The following is a 24,429-nucleotide window of genomic DNA, read 5'->3' on the forward strand; positions in this document are numbered from 1 at the left end:
CGACTCCCTTCTGAGGGGTACAGAGGGCCCAATATGTCGACCAGACCCAAATCACAGGGAAGTCTGCTGCCTCCCCGGGGCCTGGGTGAGAGACGTCACCAGGAAACTCCCTGGTCTGGTTCAGCCCACTGATTACTACCCACTGTTGGTCATGCAGGTTGGCAACGACGAGGTTGCACTAAGAAGCCCAAAGGCAGTCAAAAAAGACTTGAGAGCACTGGGGCGACTGGTCAATGGAGCGGGAGCACAGGTAGTGTTTTCATCAATCCCTTCAGTGACAGGGAAGAACGCTGAAAGGAACAGGAAAGCACACCTGATCAACACGTGGCTCAGGGGCTGGTGCCATCGTCAGAATTTTGGGTTTTTTGACCACGGGGCGGTTTACACGGCACCGGGCCTGCTCGCAGCTGATGGAGTGCAACTGACGCCAAGGGGCAAAAGGATTCTTGCTTATGAGCTGGCAGGCCTCATTGAGAGGGCTTTAAACTAGATTTGAAGGCGGGAGGGGATAAAACCAGGCTCACTAGAGTCGAACCTAGGGGTAGGTTCAACGTGCCAGAGTTGAAATCGATAGGCCAGCTCAGGTGCATCTACACCAATGCACGCAGCATGGGCACCAAACAGGAGGAGCTGGAAGCCATTGTGCAGCAGGACAGCTATGACGTAGTTGCCATCACAGAAACATGGTGGGATGCTTCTCATGACTGGAGTGCTGCAATGGATGGCTATAAGGTCTTCCGAAGGGACAGGCAGGGAAAGAGACATGGTGGGGTGGCTCTGTATGTTAGGGAGTGTTTTGATTGCATAGAAATTGAAGATTGTGAAGACCAAGTAGAGTGCTTGTGGGTAAGGATGAGGGGGAAGGCCAATGAGGCAGATATCATGCTGGGAGTCTGTTACAGACCACCCAACCAGGATGAAGAGACAGATGAGACATTCTATAAGCAACTGGCGGAGGTCTTGCATTCGCTGGCCCTTGTTCTTGTGGGGGACTTCAACCTACCAGACATCTGCTGGAGGTATAACACAGCAGAGAGGAAACAATCTGGGAGGTTGCTGGAGTGTGTGGAGGTTAACTTCCTGACACAGCTGGTAAGTGAGACCACCAGGGGAGGTGCCTTGCTGGACCTGCTGTTTACAAACAGAGAAGGACTGGTGAGAGATGTGGTGGTTGGAGGCCGTCTTGGGCTTAGCGACCATGACATGATAGAATTCTCAGTTGTGAGTGAAGTAAGGAGAGGGGTCAGCAAAACTGCTATCATGGACTTCTGGAGGGCAGACTTTGGCCTGTTCAGGTCACTGGTTGAGAGAGTCCCTTGGGAGACAGTCCTGAAGGACAAAGGGGTCCAGGAAGGCTGGACAGTCTTCAAGAAGGAAATCTTAAAGGCGCAGGAGCAGGCGGTCCCCATGTGCCGTAAGAAGAGCTGGCGGGGAAGGCGACCGGCCTGGCTGAACAGGGAGATTTTGCTGAGACTCAGGGAAAAGAGGAGAGTTTATCACCTCTGGAAGAAGGGGCAGGCAACTCACGAAGAGTACAAGGATCTCGTTAGGTCAAGCAGGGACAAAATTAGAAAGGCAAAAGCCCAGCTAGAGCTCAGTCTGGCCACAGTCGTAAAGGATAATAAAAAATATTTTTACAAATATATTAACAACAAAAAGAGAGACAAGGAGAATCTCCATCCCCTACTGGATATGGCGGGGAACATTGTCTCCAAGGACGAGGACAAGGCTGAGGTACTTAAGGCCTTCTTTGCGTCAGTCTTAAATAGCCAGTCCAGGTATCCACAGGGTAATCAGCCCCCTGAGCTGGAAGATGGGGATGGAGAGCACAATGTACTCCTCATAATCCAGGAGGAAGCAGTTAAGGACATGCTAAACCACCTGGACACCCACAAGTCTATGGGGCCTGATGGGATCCACCCGAGAGTCCTGAGAGAGCTGGCGGAGGAGCTTTCCAAGCCACTCTCCATCATTTATCAGCAGTCCTGGTTAACAGGGGAGGTCCCAGAAGACTGGAGACTTGCCAATGTGACGCCTGTCTACAAGAAAGGCCGGAAGGAGGATCCTGGGAACTACAGGCCTGTCAGCCTGACCTCTGTACCAGGGAAGATTATGGAGCGGTTGGTCTTGAGAGTGTTCACAGGGCATGTGCAGGAAAACCAAGGAATTAGGCCCAGCCAGCATGGGTTCATGAAAGGCAGGTCCTCCTTGACCAACCTGATCTCCTTCTAGGACCAGGTGACCCACCTAGTGGATGAGGGAAAGACTGTGGACGTTGTCTACCTGGACTTTAGTAAAGCCTTTGACAGCGTCTCTGACAGCATTCTCCTGGAGAAACTGGTGGCTCGTGGCTTAGACAGGTTTGCTCTTCGCTGGGTAAAAAACTGGCTGGATGGCTGAGCCCAGAGAGTTGTGGTGAACAGCGTTAAATCCGGCTGGCGGCTGGTCACAAGCGGTGTTCCCCAGGGCTCGGTTCTGGGGCCGGTCTTGTTCAATATCTTTATTGATGATCTGGATGAGGGAATCGAGTGCTCCCTCAGTAAGTTTGCAGATGACACCAAGTTGGGTGGGAGTGTTGATGTGCTGGAGGGTAGGAGGGCTCTGCAGAGGGATCTGGACAGGCTGGATCGATGGGCAGAGGCCAACTGTATGACGTTTAATAAGGCCAAGTGCAGGGTCCTGCACTTCGGCCACAACAACCCCATGGAACGCTACACGCTTGGGGAGGAGTGGCTGGAGAGCTGCCTGGTGGAAAGGGACCTGGGGGTGCTGGTTGACAGCTGGCTGAACATGAGCCAGCACAGTGTGCCCAGGTGGCCAAGAAGGCCAACAGCGTCCTGGCCTGTATCAGAAATAGTGTGGCCAGCAGGAGTAGGGAAGTGATCGTGCCCCTGTACTCGGCACTGGTGCGGCCGCACCTTGAATACTGTGTTCTGTTTTGGGCCCCTCACTACAAGAAGGATGTTGAGGTGCTGGAGCGTGTCCAGAGAAGGGCAATGAAGCTGGTGAGGCGTTGGAGAACAAGTCTTATGAGGATCGGCTGAGGGAACTGGGGTTGCTCAGTCTGGAGAAGAGGAGGCTGAGGGGAGACCTTATCGCTCTCTACAACTACCTGAAAGGGGGTTGTGGCTACGAGGGTGTTGGTCGCTTCTCCCAAGTAACTAGCGATAGGACAAGAGGAAATGGCCTCAAGTTGTGCCAGGGGAGGTTTAGATTGGATATTAGGAAAAATTTCTTGATCGAGAGGGTGGTCAGGCATTGGCACAGGCTGCCCAGGGAGGTGGTAGAGTAGCCATCTCTGGAAGTGTTCAAAAAACTTGTGGATGTGGCGCTCCAGGACATGGTTTAGGGAACATGGTGGTGCTGGATTAATGGTTGGACTTGATGATCTTGACGATCCTTTCCAACCTAGTGATTCTGTGATTCTGTGATTACGTCTTGCAAAATGGAACCCTAATTTCAGTAGTAATCTAGGTATGTCACTACATCAAATATGTAAAATTAAAGAAATTTATTTGACATATGTCTCTATTCTTATCTGTGAAATTTGTGTGGAGACATAGTCTATATGATACCACAAAACTTGTTTGAGCTATAACATCCTCCTTCAATGGGTAAACTGCCTTTTCCTGCATTTAATTATCTTTTTATATCTTTGGTACTGTAAATTCTCCAGGTAACGACAGCCAGTGAGGAACAATGTAGTGTTTATAGAGAACCTAGCATAAGGCAAAATAAGGTGAGGCATTGAGGAAACAGTGGAATGAAAATAAATAATACTGTCAGATATTTCTTAGCATAACAATTCAGAAAGTGAAGATGAAATTCTTTTGTATAACTCTAAAAGGCATAGTAAGGAATACACATTGCAGAAGAAATAATGATATGGTATAGGTTTAGGATTATTTTTTATTTTAGATTGTCCTTGGCTGTGAAATAATCTTTTCTCTGTAATTACAACAGCCTCTTCCAAGGTGCCTACAGAATACATCCATGCCAAAAAAGTGCTCAGAATCGCTGCAGTCTAAATGGAACAATTCTGTTACGACTCATATATAGACATATTTACAGAGCCATTGCATGGCAGGCAGGGTGCATCCACCTGGGAAGGCTGAACAACCACCACATGCGGCAGATGCAGTACCTCATGATTTGGACTATACCAATAGAGTTGAATACTTCCAGAATGGTGTGGATGGAGCCATCTCTGCAACACTAGCAACTCTACACCCATTCCAAAACTTCACGTAGTTTCCAACGGTCTTTCTCAGCCCATGTACTATATGAATTTACCTTCCAGCCATACTCAGGGTTTAACTGGTGCCCTCAGCAGCTGTACAGGAACTTACTGCAGATAAAGCTTTAATCAAAGTCAAGTGGAATTTGTTAAAGGCAAATAAGGGTGACTGGTGCAGTTAACTGTACAGGACTCCTAGCTAACTATTCGGTCTTTACCTGTTTGTCATTCCCTTCAGATAACACTTCAGAAGTGTGTCTGATGGGGAAAGTTCAGATTTAAACATATCTACTGAAGCTTATCAGTCATCTTTCTGTTGATTTCACTTGGTGCTGGATTATGCTGTCATATGGTAAAATTGGTGACTGCCATTGTCTTTTTGTATGGTCTTTCAGCTCTCTAGTGCTGTTCTGTGTCTTTGGCTGATTTAAACAGATATTCTGAATAGTGGATTGTATATGAAGGGAATGTATTGCAAACCCTGGACTATTCCTTGTATCACATTTGTCATGCTCACCTTATCAATGTTACTAGAGTACTACAGTTGTCACTTGTTTCCTTCACATATCCTAGAGGGCTTTTTGCTCTGCTTCTTGTTGCTGTTGTTCTCTTCCTTGTAGAATAATTATATTAATGCAGTTCTAATTTACTTAATGTGGAAATGGGTTTATTCCTATAACAATAACATTAAACTTTAATGCTTGTCATGGTTTAACCCCAGCCAGCAACTACACGCCACACAGCTGCTTGCTCACGCCTCCTCAGTGGGATGGGGGAGAGAATTGGAGGGATGGAAGTGAGAAAACTCATGGACTGAGACAAAGACAATTTAATAGGTAAAGCAAAAGCCACATAGGCAAGCAAAGCAAAAGGAGGAATGCATTCACTGATTCCCATGGCAGGCAGGTGTTCAGCCATCTCCAGGAAAGCAGGGCTCCATCACATGTAACGATTACTTGGGAAGACAAATGGCATAACTCTGAACATCCCCCACTTCCTTCTTCTTCGCCTGAGCTTTGTATACTGAGCATGACGTCATATGGTATGGAATATCTCTTTGGCCAGTTTGTCTTTGGCTGTGTCCCCTCCCAGCTTCCCAGTTTCCTCTGCACCCCCAGCCTTCTCGCTGGCAGGCCAACATGAGAAGCTGGACAGTCCTTGACTGCTTAGCAACAGCTAAAAACATCAGCATGTTATCAACATTATTTTCATCCCAAATCCCAAACACAACATCATATTATCTTCTATGATGAAAATTAACTCTATCCCAGCTGAAACCAGGACAGTTATAAACAAATAGAAACATTCTTGTATTACTTGCAAAGGTGGCAAATGCAGTGATTGTTTCAATGTACTTAGAACCAAAATCAATCTCAGTATAAAAACCTACATTTAAAGTTCCCTCAGGACACAGTTTTAAAAGACACCCTTATACTAACCAGTGGCTTTACTTCAGATAATCAAGTTCCTCTGTAATTTTTGGCATTAAAATAATTTTAAAAGGGAAGAAAGGACCAAAATTTTGTCATTCATTAAAAAATAGGTAAGAAACTATGCAATGTAATTAGCTTTAGTGAACAGTAGAGACCCTCAGTGAGGTTACTATTGCAAAGATATTTATTTATCAAGAAAGAGCAGTTAAGAACAGGAGAAGAAAGAACAAGTTTTACCTTGTTTTTATTTAGGGGGAAAAATAAATCTTTCTCAAACTTTGTTTTTCCTGGATTTTTATAAATACTAGAATATGACAGTCTGATTGACCCACATAAAACACAGAAAGCAAAAAAAAAACCCTTCAGAGATGATTTGGTTGTCAGAAAAACTGGTATTTCTATTACTGCTGCAAAAAAATATGAATTTCAGAATAGTGACTCTTCATTCTGATTAGGATCAACAAATAACCAGTTTTATTGTTGAATTACTACACAGAGAGTCCTGGATTTATGAGTAGGGGATTTTTTTCATTTAATCACTGTTTTAATATATCTGTATTACTCATGGTAGATCTGTCAAAGCATTCATTTACAGTATCTCTTTCTTTGCTCTCTGAACCATAGATATTGTGTAGTTAAATTGCCACTTAGATATTAAGATTTTCATTTTTTCCTTCACTGAACTGATACTGCCTATTCCAAATTTTTCTTGTGGTTTCCTTCACTCTGTAAACTCAGGTGGGACAGATGTATATGTATATGTATATGTATATGTATATGTATATGTATATGTATATGTATATGTATATGTATATGTATATGTATATGTATATGTATATGTATATGTATATATATGTGTATGTGTATATTTCAATATGCACATAAGAAGACAATGGTATTTCTATACTAATCAGTTAATTCTACTCCCTTTTAGATCTAAATTTAGACCATGCTTACTCATACATTCAGAGCAATGTAAATGAGGACAGGACAGAAAAGAAAGTAAGCAAAATCTACATGTTGACAAAGAAAGAAAAATATTATGAGGTAGAAACTATGTATCTACGTCACTTTTATAGTTTATAAAACCTTTGGAAAACTACGTGCAACTATAAACCATTACAAGTATACAACAAATAAACCATTACAAGATTGGATATAGGTGAATTCTGGACAACCGAATTTCAGGCTACTTCATATTATTAAAAATCTATCACCTTTCCTAACCACAGAATCACAGAATCACAGAATCACTAGGTTGGAAAGGACCTTCAAGATCACCAAGTCCAACCATTAATCCAGCACCACCATGTTCCCTAAACGATGTCCTGAAGTGCCACATCCACACATTTTTTGAACACTTCCAGAGATGGCGACTCCACCACCTCCCTGGGCAGTCTGTTCCAATGCCTGACCACCCTCTCAGTGAAGAAATTTTTCCTAATACCCAATCTAAACCTCCCCTGGCACAACTTGAGGCCATTTCCTCTTGTCCTATCACTAGTTACTTGGGAGAAGAGACCAACACCCACCTCACCACAACCCCCTTTCAGGTAGTTGTAGAGAGCGGTAAGGTCTCCCCTCAGCCTCCCCTTCTCCAGACTGAACAACCCCAGTTCCCTCAGCCGCTCCTCATAAGACTTGTGCTCCAGCCCCCTCACCAACTTTGTTGCCCTTCTCTGGACACACTCCAGCACCTCAACATCCTTCTTGTAGTGAGGGGCCCTTGAAATATTTCGGACCCTTGGAATCTATAGCACTCTCTATATCCACATACATATTACATACAGCACTTCTGAAATCAATCTTGAGTCTTCAATACTAAAGCATTCTTACTTGTCAATAAGGCAAACTACATATGCATTGCTTTTCCAAGGAATATCTGTGTACAATCATGTTCTAGTATTTCCAATTACACCAAGTCCTTGCCCAAAAGACAACTGGAGTGGTCCCTAGAATGGCATATACCCTGGACCATACTCAGGTTTGTCTGACAGAGGAATTACTGTTTGGAATAGTAGACATGAGTGAACAAGCAGTCTAGGACTAGTGCCATGCAGTAGTAAAGGAAGATATCCAAACTGGCACTGTAGGGATACCAGGAGTATTCAATTTCAAAAGTAATAAATGAAACAAATATTAGGCTCTATTTCCTATATCTATTTCACAGGTTTTTCAATGTGTGAGCACTCATGAATATATACATTTGATATTGGCAGCGTTTCTCACTTTAGGCTGGGAAAAATGGGATCATAATGAATTGTAATAGCTGTGAACAAAAACTGTGATAAAGATAAGGATCAATCCTTTAAAAAATGCAAAATTCTTTATGTTCCTAAATTTCTATTATCAGATTTAGTGTGTCAAGAACATTAATCTTCAACAGAGAAAATACAAATAATTTCCACTGAGCTGAATGCAATGCAGTGATATGACAAAGGCATTTTTTACTGGAATATTTGCAAATAGTCTTTCTGGATATTTGGATACTAAATGATAGATTTCATGCTTAAATAGTTTAGGGAGGACAGGTGTTATTCTTGATTTTATAAATAACATAAAAGAAAAAAATTTGTATTATAAATAGAATAGAATAGAATAGAATAGAATAGAATAGAATAGAATAGAATAGAATAGAATAGAATAGAATAAAATGAACATAGATTTGAAATTTCCATATCTGGTTATAACTTGTTTCTCCTTAAGTGAATGCTGGGAAAAAGAGAGTCTCAACTTTTGCCAGCTTTGTTTTTGAAAGCATTGTCACAAAGAAATTATATTTAATGTGCTTTAATTTGAACAGTTTATTAATTAGTATTTAGAAGTGTCTGAACTTCTGCTAATTAAGCTCTCTTTAAAGGAGTGTGACCATTCTTGCTATGTCGAACTCTCTGAGGCATATTTTACCCACAGTCTTTGAACAGAATTTCTATTGACATTAAAAGCAATTAATGAAATAAAAACTTATTAAAAAAGATTAAAGGGTATTTTTATCTTGATGTTTTATCATCATGTAAAATACATAAAGGATAAATAAGTTTGTATGTACTTTGCTTACAGTTAGAGTTTTCATTTAAAAAAGCATTTTGGTTTTGTGTAAGCAAACAATGCACATGATTTCAGAGATAACTGACAATTAAACCTATGACAAAAAAAAATCTTACCTGGAGAGAGACTGAAACAATTTGGACAGCTTGCTTTAAAAAAGAAATGAGCAATAATACGCAATAAAAATGTAAAAAAGTAGGATGGTGTAAAAAATTCAATTATGCTTATTTTCAGAGTACATGAACCAAATTACAGTGTGGCAAATTTAAAAGGAAATACTTTTCCACGCTTCATATCATTACTGAATATCAGAATGTCACTGAAGTCAAGAATCTGTGCAGAGATGAACAAAGATTACAATCTAGTTTGGCAATTCCTGTGTTCCCTGACAGATGCCAATCTCAAGGTAACAATCTGTAGCTTTAAATGGCAGGGAGTTTGTACTCCGGTGTCACATTCAGTTTGAAAATAGATACTACCTATCAAAGAAGACTAATGCAGTTTGTGAATTACATCTCACCCCCAAATAATGTACTTTATATATGTTCAAAATTAAAATACTCACAGAAGAAACTAATATATTTTAAATTGTAAAATATATTTTCCAGTTTCTAGAATCAGGAACAAAATGACTTGAAGGGTTAGAATTATTAAACTCACTAGCCACTTTCTTAATATTAAAAAGTTAATGGAAAATGCCAAGTATTCTTTTTAGACAAGTCATATAATACTGCAAATGGAAAATGAGTTTTATTTTAGAAGGAGGGTGATTTTTAATTAGTGCTTTAAAATATAATATAATTTCAGAAGAATATATTGCTTTCTGTGGGTAATTCTTGATGGTACAGCAGTAAGAGTAAAGCAAGCAATTTAGGCAGTGACTGTTAAAGGCATCACTAAACTTTCTATTCTTCATTTCAAAGGACAGGGTATCTTTATGTGACCTTTTTACAAAGCACTAAGAAATACAGGCCTCTGAAATATTTCCTTTTCTTGGAGACGCTGAAAATAAAACAACTGTGTACAGGCAGAGTTTTCGAGGTAGTATGATATAATACATAAGATAACCAATAACCACAGGATTATATTCTTACCTCTATTTTGACATGCTATGATGATACACAATAACTGGGGTAGCCTTGAAAACCTTTAAAAGACTTAAGAGAAATCCATTTGACCAAATATGCAGGAGTCAACTGAAGCATTGCCTTCTTTCTAAGGCTTGCAAGCATATTGGAGGACAGGGGAGTTTTGTTGGAAGACAGAACATTTAGCTTGATAAAGCAGTAGTAAGAATATCAACCATTTAGATGAGCTTTGAAGTGACCAAGATGAGACAGGATATCTTCTTACTTCTATATTGTGTCCTTGTGCAAGGCAATGAAAGTCAAATCCAGTTCCACAGACTAACATGTAAGAGAAAGAAAGTAATAGCAGCACAGCATCAGCAACTAATCTGCGTACTTAACATACTCACATCAAAATATCTGGTACAGCAAGTCATGCAGATAAACACATTGTTAGCATATATTTTATATATATCATATATATGTATAGCGTATCTAGCATAAATAGGTATTATGCTAGATTCTTCCTTTAAGTAACTGTGGTTTAAAGCTCTGCATTAGAGTAGAAGTCACTCAGATCTATGGTATTCCATATCTTTAAATTAACCTATCTTTTGCTCAGAAATGTTACCAAAAGTATCTCATCACTTTTACCTCATTAACTAAAATCTATTAAATCATTCAACAACTTCCTGATCATGCTCAGGTTTATGTTTGTTAAAACCTTCTCACCCATTCTGTCTTGAGAATAAATTTTATTTATCCTTCCAAATTGTGGTTGATTCAAATCTGATGTTCTTTTATGTCTGTATTACAGTTTTGTTTATTGTTTTACATTTGTATAACTTGAGTCAAAAATATATCAAATTCCTTTGTTTCTTCTTCATATGTAATGAGTTCTTTGCTATCAATTAAGAAAAATGTATGAATATAACTAAGGCTGGAGAAAAAGGAAAACCTCGTGCTCATTTTTGTGTAATAGTCCATCTTTGGATATGTGAGCAGATACTTAATAGACTAAATCACTATTATCTTTCAGTGTTAAGAGATGTATAATATCCATGAAAACACACTATCTGCCCAAAGTTAACATAATATATGTGTTCTGTATTCTTCAGCAAAATGCAGTATTGATTTACAAAAACTTTATAAGTGATAAAAAACATGTCTTCTCCAGAATTGCAGAGTAGTTCCTGTGGCAATCCAGGAGTTCCACCAAAGGGTATCTTGTACGGGACAAGATTTGATGTTGGAGACAAAATCCGATACAGCTGTGTAACTGGATATATTTTGGATGGCCACCCTCAGCTTACTTGCATAGCTAACTCTGTGAATACAGCATTGTGGGACTTCCCCGTTCCTATCTGTAGAGGTAAGAGAAATGTTACAACAGTGTTCTCGAATGTGTACATAATATTTATTAGTATGAACAACTTTAAATCTCTGTTTTAACTAGTAACTTTTAGATTGTAATTAAAGAAAGAAAAGCCTTTTTGAACATTTTGATCTCTTTCTCACATATATCATAGAATCATATGGTTGGGTTAGAAGGGACCTTTAAAGGTCATCCAGTCCAAATCCCCTGCAATGAGCAGGAACGTCTGCAACTAGATCAGAGCCCCGTCCAACCTGACCTGGAATGTTTCCAGAGATGAGGCATCTACAACCTCTCTGGGCAACCCTCACTGTGAAAAATTTCTTCCTTATATCTACTCTGAATCTAACCTCTTTTAGTTTAAAACCATTACCATGTCCTGTTGCAACAGGCCCTACCAACAACTCTGTCCCCATCTTTCTCAAAAGCCCTCTTGAAGTACTGGCAGCCTGCAAGAAGGTCTCTCTGGACCCTTCTCTTCTCCAGGCTGAACAATCCCAACTCTCTCAGCCTATCCTCATAGGAGAGGTGTTCATCCCTCTGATCATTTCTCTGGCCCTCCTCTGGACCTGCTCCAACAGGTCCGCGTCTTTCCTGTGCTGAGGGCTCCAGAGATGGAGGACTCCAGGTGGGGTCTCACCAGAGCAGAGTAGAGGGGCACAATCACCTCCCTCAAACTGCTTATCATGCTTCTTTTGATGCAGCCCAGGAGATGGTTGGCCTTCTGGGCTGTGAGCACACATTGCCACTTCATGTCCAGCTTTTCATGCTGCAGTACCCCCAAGTCCTTCTCAGCAGGGCTGCTCTCAATCCCGTTATACCCCAGCCTGTATTGATACCAAGATTTCCATCAAGCAGTCCTGCACTTGGCTTTGTTGAACCTCAAGGGATTCACATGGGCCCATTCCTTGAGCTTGTCCAGGTCCCTCTGGATGGCATCCCATCCCTCAGGCATCTCAACCTCACCACTCAGCTTAGTGTCATCTGCAAACTTGCTGAGGGTGGACTATATATGATATATCTCAGCATATGCACCTACTAATTTTTAAGTCAATATCCTATTAAAATTATAGTTCTCATTTATTTTAAAATTTATGTAATGAAATAAGAACTAGAAACTTAGGGTATAAATGTCTGTGTTCAACATGTTTACAGCTATGGGAATGTAAAATTAAGATCTATTAATACTTCCTAAGGACTGACTTTTTGTTAAGTATTAACTTGGATATTGAGAAAATAGACGTTTGAAACTATCAAAACAACTGAGTTAGAAGGATTTCCCCTCATTCTCAGTTAGATTTGGTATCTTAAGATTTCTGTATAGGTTATCCCTTGTATTCTAGCAAATATAGTAGGTCAAATTCTTTTTCCCTCCTCACATTAGCAATATAGCACCAGTAGGGAATCTTGTTTTATGGGTAAATCTTATTTTTTGAGACAATTAGAGAGAAATAAATTTTGCAGAATAATCAAAGGAGCTAAGCTGATAAAATGGAGAAACTATCACTAATATACACAACCAAATCCAATAAAGATAGTGTTTTGATGAAACATTGTTGTGCCAGGAAAACTTGAGATCCTTTTCTGGATTCACATTAACTTTACAGAATGCAACATTCCTATTTGTCTAAACAAATTGATGCAGTCTTGCAGCAGCTACAAAAACATTCCAACTGAATTTAGCATTCTGATAAATTGGTGATTTTAAAAAAAAAAAGTTCAGCTGGATTAAATCCTGGTTAACTAGTACCACAAAAAAAGTAATTATATAAGGGAAGTGTGCATCATTGGAAACACCATTCTATTGTTTCCTATTCTTGGTGTAGATCTATTTAATATGTTTATCCATGGTCTTGAAGAAAATACAAAGTTATTACTAATAATACTATTTTCTAGTAAAATTATTTATAGCACCCAAATCTTCCCCTCCTACTTCTCAGAAAAATGCTATCTAATAATGAAGAAGATACACAATCAAGGCATAAATCCAAATTTTATTTATAGAGATGATCATAAAAAAAATTACTGCGAATATATCAGCTTGCACAAAACATTTGTCACTAAGTAAAAGGCTAATGGACTTCACTGTAGACCACTATTCAAATTCTTGATCTGCAAATTTTCAAATGAATTGTCATAAAAAATTGTGCTGTTAAATGAGGAAGACAAGAGACTTGAACCTGATGCTTCCACTTGCCAGTCAGTCATCACAGTCACATTGTTACATAAGCTTTCTTTTGATACAATGTTTTCCAGTAGAACTTTGGATAGATTTTGGTTTTGTTCCAAGGGGATGTGAAAATACACAGTGTAAATTTGAATTGGAATGATAAGCTCCCAAAGTAGTTCTGTGGTTAAACATAACTAGTGTGTAAGCAGAAGACTATCTGTCATGGTTTAAATCCAGCCAGCAACTAAGCACCACGCAGCCACTCGCCCACTCCCCCATGGTGGGACAGGGGAGAGAATTAAAAGAGTAAAATGAGAAAACTCATGGTTTGAGATACAGTTTTAAAAGGTAAAACAAAAGCCACACAGGCAAGCAAAGCAAAACAAGGAATTCATTCACTGCTCCCCATGGGCAGGCAGGTGTTCAGCCATCTCCAGGGAAGCAGGGCTCCATCACACTTAATGGTTTCCTGGGAAGACAGATTCCATCACTCCAAATGCCCCTCCAAACCTTCCTTCTTATTCATCCCAGCTTTATATACTCAGCATGATGTCATATGGTAGGGAGTATCTCATTGCCCAGCCTGGGTCAGCTGTCCTGGCTGTGTCCCCTCCAAGCTTCCCACACCCCCCCAGCCTTCTCGCTGGCAGGCCAGCATGAAAAGCTGAACAGTCCTTGACTGCCTAGCAACAACTCAAAACATCAGCATGTTATCAACATTTTCTCATCCTAAATCAAAAACATAGTGTCACACTAGCATCTAGAAGAAAATTAACTCTATCCCAGCTGAAACCAGGACACTATCACATAGGAATTTGAAAAACATATTTCTTTCTATTCATTATTAGAGAGGTCATTATCTTAATAGTGTCACTCTCTAGGGCAAAATAGAGGTGTGAAATTGAAAAGGATTCAGAAAAAGAGGAAACAAGTTCTGTTAGGTTTCAAAATTGTCATTTTGTCTAGAGACTGAAGGAACTCAAACTTTTCATTGTATGTGAACAAGGATGAAGAAGTAACTTGATTAACTGCAGGTATTCATGCAGAAGGGAAACAATTTTGGAGAAGACAGTGCTCTAATCAATAACAGTGAAGAATCTAAGGGGTAAAAGTCTGACAAATAAAAAATAAAAAAAAACAAGGTACAAACTTTCATAATGGTGGTTACAAATCACTGAAACATAACCTGGGCATGTGACAGATTCTTGATGTAAGTTTTAACATTAGGCATAATGGCTTAAAGACTTAATGAACCAAACTACTGTTAAGCTATTTTTAGTCTATGTTTGATAAAAAAATGGACTAATTATTTTCAATAGTTTCTTCTATGAGTTTACGTTTGATATCAGAAACTTCTAACTTTACATTTAATACAGAGAGCTTTGTGGTGTAATGAATTTTTCCTAATTTTGTCTAATGCAATTATCCCACACAGAATTCTGCAGAAGGTTGCTAACAGTGATTACCCACTAATGAGCTTCTTATCTCTTGCTCTCTGTTTACCGTGGAGACTCTCTTTGATGAAACAGTCATCTTTAAAGAGTTCCTCTGATAAATGTCTTATTGTTCCTTATCACATCTAAAACAGGAACCTGAGACAAACAAGTGAAGTGGTGTGCAATTTTGAGAGTATATATGTAAGAACTTTTTTCAACACTAAACAGCTTGACTAATGGTTTTTGGGAGATGGCATTGTCTCTTCCATACATGGATATACTAGTTGTTTATTTTAATATAATTAGTTGGATTGATGACATACAGAGTATTTCAATGCCATGACCTAGGAAATGTCATTGTCTTATTTGTTAGAAAAAAGCCCAAAGAATAGCACAAAAATATGCTTTATTCCATATTAATTTCTGGGGTTTTGTTTGTTTGTTTTTACCTATAGAAAGTAAACTGAATAAAGCTCTGAACTTACAGCATGCTTAGACGCCAGCGGAGTTAAGCTCACAGATGTCTTTAGATCATCTGTTTCTAAATGTCATTGTCATCTGCCCCTTATAATTCAGAACAAATAAATTTGGGGAGTAATTTTTTTTTAGATCATTCCTTTTATACTGCCTTCACTTTGAATGAAGACATCAGGAGGAGGTCATACCTATGTTTTAGCAAAGTAATTCTTACAGAATGGTTTCTCAGTGAGGGGAATTTCATTGGAATCCATAGTGCTTCGTATTGCCACAAGCTTCCATACATGAGACACTATTAGATGCTTCTGGTTTAAATTTGATGCATAACACTGAAATTTGTATTTTTTTTTTAAATTACACATTTTTGGGCTGAATTTTATTCATGAAGAAAAGAGTTATTTCTCAAATGGTTTCCTTTTTATTTAGTAATCTCCATAGGTTTGTATTGCAAAATCAGTGCACATACATGCTTAACAATTGCTTTATTTCATATGCTGTTTCTCGGTGAACATAGTTAGAATGCACAAAGTTTTTCACCTGTCATTTGCACATTCTGATATTCATTAAAATACTGTAATTTTTATTAGATTTACTAGAAGTGCAAAAATACATTAATTAAAAGAAAACTAAATTGAATTTATCATGTTGTAGTCAATTATACTGTGCACAGCCCATGACTAGTTTTTAAATAAAGTCTTCTTCCCTGACAAATTAATTTTGATGAGGTTATTTTCAACACTGAAACATGACAGCAGCTTTATCATATCACCTATTCCTGAGATAGCGTTGCAGCTTACAGTTTATCCATAATGCAGCAAGCTAGGAATAATTTACTGAGGTTAATAGATAAGGTTACATTTATATATAATATTGTCATTTATAAAGGTTATAATAATTAGACACTTTCATAATCAAGGAAGTATTCTGATTTGTATATTTTATAAAGCTTTTCCTATTCCAGGGTAAAATGGATGTTGTAAATATCATCCTAAAACTGTTGGGTTTTTTTAAATTCAGAAATTTCAAAAGGAGGATATAGTTTTATTTGTATTCTTAGAAGTTCTTTTAAAATATTTTCACCATTGCCTATACATATAGCTACTAAATATTTGTCACTGTAAAACTTCTGTTCATATTTTTAACAAGAAGCTTTGTTTTTCCACTTGTTTAGATTTACAGGCATTTTACAAGTTCATTACATTACATTACAATGTGTACAATTACATTACACAGCAGTGCACAATCCACTGACTATAGGTGCTTTTTTACATGGACAAAATACATTTCTGGTTTTTTGATTATTTACCTGGGAGGATATTGAGTTATTTTTCCATATTTTTTCATGACAAATAAAAGACTAAAGAAGTTGTTACTAAATTCCAAACCTGAGAATTCTGTAGGTCCCCTGCAACATGTATAATATAGCTGTTGTGTGTTTTCACGTAGAATTCTGTGTGCTTTCAAGTGGGGACCAGAAGCTCTGTAAAATAATACCCTGCATGACTTTTTTAATCAAGAAAGTTACATTGACTTTTGTTGCTTTGAATTTTTGCAATAAAAGAACTTTGTGAGATCTTTGTTTTAGTTATCTGTAAAATGTGTATTTTTTAAGAAAAATAGAACCAAACTTTTTCCTCTATGAAAAGCATTGAAATTGCTCTCTAGTATATCCTACCATATTTGTTTTTTCTCATTAGTGTTATTCTCAGGATAGTATCTAGTTCTCATTATCAGGGTCATTTCACATAAATACACAGTGTTCTTAAGCAAACAAGTATGTCTGAGCCTGAAGAATAGGAAATCTCCGCATGAATTTTAACATGTAATCAGATCTATGGATTCTTCAAAAAGTGGTGAAACTTCACTGCATTATTTGAAATTACTCTAAGTCATTATTGATGTGTTGTGAACCAGGAAATTGGTAGAGAAATATAAAAATTTATTATATTAGAATTAACTTCCATTCTTAACACTTACACTAAAATATATTAGTTTTACTGTGATAATAATAACGATATTAACATGATTAATATATATAGTGTCTGTTAAATGGAACTCACTTGAAATATACAAGCAACAATAACGATCTAACACACTATGCATTCCTTAACCAAACATTATTCATGAGAGTGACAATTGGTTTTAATACATTAAATTCATGTCCAAAACCTGTCTTCATGTAAGATAATGATGGTCACATAACTAAGTTCTCATAATGGGTGGAGAACTGGAAGTACCCATTGTGCTCAACTGTGAAAATGATGTGCTACTGTAGTAGTGATGATACTTTAAAAAAACCCAAACCATTAGCGATTATTAGAAAGCAAGTTCAACATGGAAACTTTTTTAACAAAAAAATATAGTAATGTCATACTGTATTGTGTAACAATTAGCATAATACAATTCAAATTATTGACTGTTTTCACCCAAAATCAAGTCTCCTTGAGGTATACATCAGACTTCCCCATCCTTCTGCATTACCCACCAAGTGCACCCAGGTCCCTGGGCAAAGGCAATCCTGCGAACGGGTTTGCCTTTGCCTGAGGCAGGAGTAACCCAGACTGTCTTCCCCAGCATATTTCTCACATGCACCACAGGGACTTTATCCCCTTCTACAGTACGTAAAAGTTTTGATTGGGCAGGGCCGGCTCTATTAGTAGATCCCCTAGCGTTGACTAACCAGGTGGCTTTTGCTAAATGTTTATCCCAATGTTTGAATGTCCCATCACCCATTGCTCTCAGTGTAGTCTTTAACAGTCCGTTGTATCGTTCAATTTTTCCGGAAGCTGGTGCATGATAGGGGATATGATACACCCACTCAATGCCGTGCTCTTTGGCCCAGGTGTCTATGAGGTTGTTTCGGAAATGAGTCCCATTGTCTGACTCAATTCTTTCGGAGGTACCATGTCGCCATAAGACTTGCTTTTCAAGGCCCAGGATAGTGTTCCGGGCAGTGACATGGGGCACAGGGTATGTTTCCAGCCATCCGGTGGTTGCTTCCACCATGGTAAGCACATAGCGCTTGCCTGGGCGAGTTTGTGGAAGTGTGATATAGTCAATCTGCCAGGCCTCCCCATATTTATATTTCAACCATCGTCCTTCATACCAGAGGGGCTTTAACCACTTGGCTTGTTTGATAGCAGCACACGTTTCACATTCATGGATAACCTGTGCAATAGCGTCCATGGTCAGGTCCACCCCTCGATCCTGAGCCCATCTCTATGTTGCATCTCTTCCCTGATGGCCTGAGGTGTCATGGGCCCACCGAGCTATAAATAATTCACCCTTATGTTGCCAGTCCAGATCCACCTGAGCCACTTCAATCTTAGCAGCCTGATCCACCTGATGGTTGTTTTGATGTTCTTCAGTGGCCCGACCCTTGGGTACGTGAGCATCTACATGACATACTTTTATGACTAGATTCTCTAGTCGGGCAGCAATACCTTGCCATAATTCAGCAGTCCAGATGGGCTTGCCTCTGCGTTGCCAGTTGCTCTGCTTCCATTGCTGTAGCCACCCCCATAGAGCATTTGCCACCATCCATGAGTCAGTATAGAGATAGAGTATTGGCCATTTTTCTCGTTCAGCAATATCTAAAGCCAGCTGGATGGCTTTCACCTCCGCAAACTGACTTGATTCACCTTGTCCTTCAGCAGCTTCTGCGATTCGTCGTATAGGGCTCCATACAGCAGCTTTCCACCTTCGATGTTTGCCTACAATACGACAGGACCCATCAGTAAACAGGGCAGATTGCCTTTCATTCTCTGGCAGTTCATTATATGGTGGAGCCTCTTCAGCACGCGCCACCTCCTCTTCTGGTGATATTCCAAAATCTTTGCCTTCTGGCCAGTCCATGATCACTTCCAAGATTCCTAGGCGATTAAGGTTTCCTATTTGAGCCTGCTGTGTAATAAGCGCGACCCACTTACTCCACGTAGAATCAGTTGCATGATATGTAAAGGGGACCCTCCCTTTGAACATCCAGCCCAGCACTGGCAGTCGGGGTGCCAGGAGGAGCTGTGCTTCAGTACCAACCACTTCTGGGGCAGCTCGAACTCCTTCATATGCTGCCAATATCTCCTTTTCAGTTGGAGTATGGTGGGACTCAGATCCCCTATATCCTCGACTCCAAAACCCTAGAGGTCGACCTCGAGTCTCTCCTTGTGCCTTCTGCCAGAGAGTCCAGGTAGGGCCATTCTCCCCGGCTGCCGTGTAGAGCACATTTTTAACATCTTGTCCTGCCCGTACTGGCCCGAGGGCTACGGCATGAACTATCTCCTGTTTGATTTGTTCGAAGGCTTGTTGTTGCTCAGGGCTCCATTTAAAATCATTCTTCTTCCAGGTCACTTGATAGAGAGGGTTTACAATCAGACTGTAATTTGGAATATGCATTCTCCAGAAACCCACAATGCCCAGAAATGCTTATGTTTCTTTTTTGCTAGTTGGTGGAGACATAGCTGTTATTTTGTTGATCACATCCGTTGGGATCTGTCAACGTCCACCTTGCCATTTTATTCCTAAAAACTGGATCTCTTGTGCAGGTCTTTTGACCTTACTTTGTTTTATAGCAAAACCAGCTTTCAGAAGGATTTGAATTATTTTCTTCCCTTTCTCGAAAAATTCTTCTGCTGTGTTGCCCCATACAATGATGTCATCAATGTATTGCAGATGCTCTGGAGCTTCCCCCTGTTCCAGTGCAGCCTGTATCAGCCCATGGCAAATGGTAGGGCTGTGTTTCCACCCCTGGGGCAGTCGATTCCAGGTGTATTGGACACCCCTCCAAGTGAAAGCAAACTGTGGCCTGCACTCTGCCACCAAAGGGATTGAGAAAAAAGCGTTAGCAATATCAATGGTGGCGTACCACTTGGCTGCCTTTGACTCCAGTTCATATTGAAGTTCCAGCATGGCCGGCACGACAGCTCTCAGTGGCGGCATGACTTCATTCAGGCCACGATAGTCTACTGTCAGTCTCCACTTTCCATTAGACTTTCGCACTGGCCATATGGGGCTGTTAAAGGGTGAGCGAGTCTTGCCGATCACTCCTTGGCTCTCCAGCTGACGAATCAGCTCATGGATGGGAATCAGGGAGTCTCTGTTGGTGCGATATTGCCGCCGGTGCACTGTTGTGGTAGCGATCAGCACCTGTTGTTCTTTTGACCCTGAGCAACCCCACCACAGAAGGGACCTCTGAGAGACCAGGCAAGGTGGACAGCTGTTTAATTTCTTCCGTCTCCAAGGCAGCTATACCAAAAGCCCACCGCTACCCTTTTGGGTCCTTGAAATACCCTCTCCTGAAGTAGTCTATGCCCAGGATGCACGGAGCCTCTGGGCCGGTCACAATGGGGTGCTTCTGCCACTCATTCCCAGTTAGGCTCACTTCGGCCTCCAGCACAGTCAGCTGTTGGGATCCCCCTGTCACTCCAGAAATACAGATGGGCTCTGCCCCTATATGGCTTGATGGCATCAGGGTACATTGTGCACCGGTGTCCACTAAAGCCTTATATTCCTGTGGGTCTGATGTGCCAGGTCATCTAATCCACACAGTCCAATAAACTTGGTTGTCCCTCTCCTCCGCCTGGCTGGAGGCAGGGCCCCTCTAGTCCTGCTCATAGTACTCGTTACCCACTTCTTGTAAATAGGAATCAGAAGTCCCCTCAAGAGGATCAGAGATGAGATCAGCTCTTCTATTCTTTCTGGGGAACTGCCCACTGGAAAGTGGAGCGACGATTTTTCTGGAGGAACCTGAACCCCCTTTTGTAATTGTTTTTCCTTGCAGCTCGTGTACTCGTGCCTCTAGGGTCGAGGTAAGTTTTCCATCCCACCTCCTCAAGTCCTCTCCATATTCACCAATTGAAACCACAAGGTGGCTTGCAGTGTGTATCCTCTATATCCTTTCTCTTGAGCAGAAGAGCGCTTACTCCTAATGGCTGAGACACTGGTCCGTACGGGTGGAGGGTAGGGCATATCCTCTTTGAATTGCCAGAACTCCCGGGACAGTTTCTCTACAGCAGAGACGAGGGCCCGTAGGGAGGAAGAGAGACTTTCTTCGTATTGCCGGAGTTGGCCAGCCAATTCATCCACCGTTGGTCTCTTTCCGTCCTTCCAGGCCATTACTGCTAATGAGTTGGCATATGATGATGGTGCACTCCGTACAAACTTCCGCCACATAGGTCGCGTGCAATTGACTTCATCTGGATCTTTGCATGATTGCCCATTGTCCAAGTCACCATAAATCACTTCCAGCACAGTTAGCTCCCTCAGGTACTGGATACCTTTCTCCATGGTGGTCCACTTGCCTGGGTGACATAGAACATCTTCCTTGAAGGGATACCTTTCCTTCACACCCGACAGGAGTCATCTCCAGAGGCTGAGGACTCGTGCACCTTTTCCAATTGCTTTGTCAATGCCCCCTTCCCTAGAAAGGGATCCCAGCTGCTTGGCTTCCCTATCCTCTAATTCCAGGCTACTGGCCCCATTATCCCAGCATCGGAGCAGCCAGGTGACAATGTGCTCACCTGGACGATGGCTGAAATCCTTTCACATATCTCTCAATTCACTCAAGGATAGAGATTTGGTAGTTACCGTCTCTTTTATGAGTTGTTCCTCTTCCTCCTCTTCAAGCAATGACTCGCTCTCCTCCCTCTTCCGTACTTGTGATGGCCCTGCTTCAGAGCACTCTGCCTCCTCACTCGCTTCCTCTGCCTCCTTCTTAGCAGAATCTTCCTCATCCCTTACTAAACGAGCTGACTTCCGCTTCCAAGATTTCTTCTTTTGTACAGGGGCAACTGATACTGGCATGGGCTGGTTCTCTGGTTCAGCTGCAACAGTCTGAGCAGCTACAGTGCCTGTTGCAGGGGTTGGAGTACTGGCAGTGCCCATCACATTGTTGTCAGACCCAGAGAGCCTCTCTCCCCTTTGCACAGTGTTAAATAGAGCTCAGTAGGCATGGGCCAGGCCCCAGCACATTGCAATGATTTGTGTCTCCTTGGAGCTGCCAGGACGACAGCATACTTCTTCCAAATATTCTGCTGGTTTATCAGGATTCTGCACTTGTTCGGGAGTGAAGTTCCAAAATGCTGGAGGTGCCCACCGCCCCAGGCGTTTGCCCATGCTGTTCCACACACCCTGCCATTCATAACTATCCAGCCTTGGGGCAGATCTCCGGGTGATATTCTTAAATTGTTTGCCAACCTTAGACAAAACTGAAACAATTTTCCCCAGAAGTAGCAATAGAGGTATTTTAACTACCCAAGGGTGTTCAATATACAGAAAAATTATTGTGATGAAGGAGGAAACGTTATGATAGAGGGTAGCAAAGGTACCACTCTGCATTTCCTCCATAGAAAGCCTTTCAGAGGCAGAAGTATAATTGCTAATCGTCTCCACAAGACAGTAGCCAAAATACAGTAACGGCTTTAGTACAGAGTTCAGATGATACCACATTAAGCTCAAGGTCAGTGTTCTAAAAACAAAACTCGCAGGCGAGTACAGCAGCCTGCAGAAACCAACGCCGATCCTTAACATGTACAACAAAGACGAGAGCATCATGCAAATCAAATAAACTGATATTGTGACCTGCAACCATTATTATCTCAAGCCTCAAGCCCCACGTTGGGTGCCAAAAAGGACTGTCATGGTTTAGCCCCAGCTGGCAACTAAGCACCACGCAGCCTCTTGCTCACTCCCCCCTCCTGCAGTGGGACGGGGGAGAGAATTAGGAAAAAAACCTCGTGGGTTGAGATAAACACGGTTTAATAGGACAGAAAGAAAGAAGGAAACAACAATGATAATACCAACAAAGGAATGTACAAGAACAAGTGAGGCCCAATACAGCAATTACTCACCACCCGGTGATCGACAGCCCGTCCCCGAGCAGCGATTTCCGCCCCCCGGCCAACTCCAGTTTATGTACTGGGCATGACGTCGGATGGTAGGGAATGTCTCTTTGGCCAGTCTGGGTCAGCTGTCCTGGCTGTGTCCCCTCCCAGCTTCCCGTGCACCCCCAGCCTTCTTACTGGCAGCCCAGCACGAGAAGCTGGACTGTCCTTGACTGCTCAGCAACAACCCAAAACATCAGCACATTATCAACAGTTTCTCATCCCAAATCCAAAACACAGTCTCACACTGGCTTCTGTGAAGAAAACCAGCTCTATCCTGGCTGAAACCAGGACACCCAACATTATATATTTTGAATATATTCTATAACTTTTTCCCAATGTCACTGTAAGTATGTATATAAAAAATTTGTGTATATATGTATTTGAACTTTTAAAAACCCTTTAAAGTATAATGAGAAAAAAAAATAGTCTTTGTTTTTGAGGTCTGCTAGTTCCCAGTTTTCTCTTCTTGAGACATGGTGGGACAGCTCACATGTCTGGAGTGTGGTAAAGGATGGATACAAACTCCTCAGAAGAGAAAGACAAAAGAGATGTTGTTGTGGCCACTGTGTGAAGGAGCAGCTTGGATGTATGGATCTTCTGTTGGGTGTGCAGAATGGGCTGGTTGAGAGCTTGGGGATCAGGATCAGAGAACAATAGAACAGAGAACTCACTGGGAGTGAGTTACACACCACTGGATAAGGGTGAGGAAACGTGTGAAGTGTTCTTTAATCAGCTCAAGGAAGTCTCTAACACACAGAAAGTAGTTCTCATGGGACTTTATCCTTCCTGGTATATGTTGAAAAGGCAAGACAGCAGGACACAAACAGTAAAGATTCAGATCTTAAAGAAACCATACCCATGTTTCACAGCAATATTTATTCCCAGTAGGTATTTGTCCAGATAGTCGTTTAAAAAACTTCCTATTTTCCAAAAGAAGTGGTTGCCCATATTTTATTTTTAATATTATTCAAAAAAGTTTTAATCTCTTATTCCACATGAATATTCTTGCTAAAATTTAAACATGCTATCTTTTTTCCTGTATATAGCTTTGTACCTCCATACATTAGAATCCAGTTATTTTCTTCTTGGAACTTCACTTTACTTGTTTAGCTTTAGTCTTCTCTTTTTCAACTATAATAATCTTAATCCACTCTTACTTCACAAGTCCTGCTTTTGAGATCACTAGTAATTTTTGTTCATTTCCTCTAGATTTTTTTTAATTTACCCATGCTTTCTTTTGAAGTATTGAGCCCCAATTAGCAAAGAGTGGATAAGTGTTTTTGTGATTTATTGAACATAGTTCATA

The 24,429-nt window shown here is 40.8% G+C and overlaps 1 protein-coding gene across 3 annotated transcripts in view; it reads left to right on the plus strand.

The window, feature by feature from the left end:
- Positions 1-24,429, plus strand: part of CSMD3 (CUB and Sushi multiple domains 3) — a gene marked incomplete at its 5' end in the record, with an annotated part of 769,714 nt that overhangs the window by 145,063 nt on the left and 600,222 nt on the right. For all 3 annotated transcript variants that reach the window (XM_081996335.1, XM_081996336.1, XM_081996337.1), the window contains one exon: positions 10,963-11,157. In XM_081996335.1, coding sequence (XP_081852461.1) covers positions 10,963-11,157 — 195 coding nt within the window. The remainder of the gene's footprint in view (positions 1-10,962; positions 11,158-24,429) is intronic.

Source organism: Phaethon aethereus (genome assembly GCF_964289735.1).
Source record: "Phaethon aethereus genome assembly, chromosome: 2".
In the NCBI taxonomy this organism is placed as follows: domain Eukaryota; kingdom Metazoa; phylum Chordata; class Aves; order Phaethontiformes; family Phaethontidae; genus Phaethon; species Phaethon aethereus.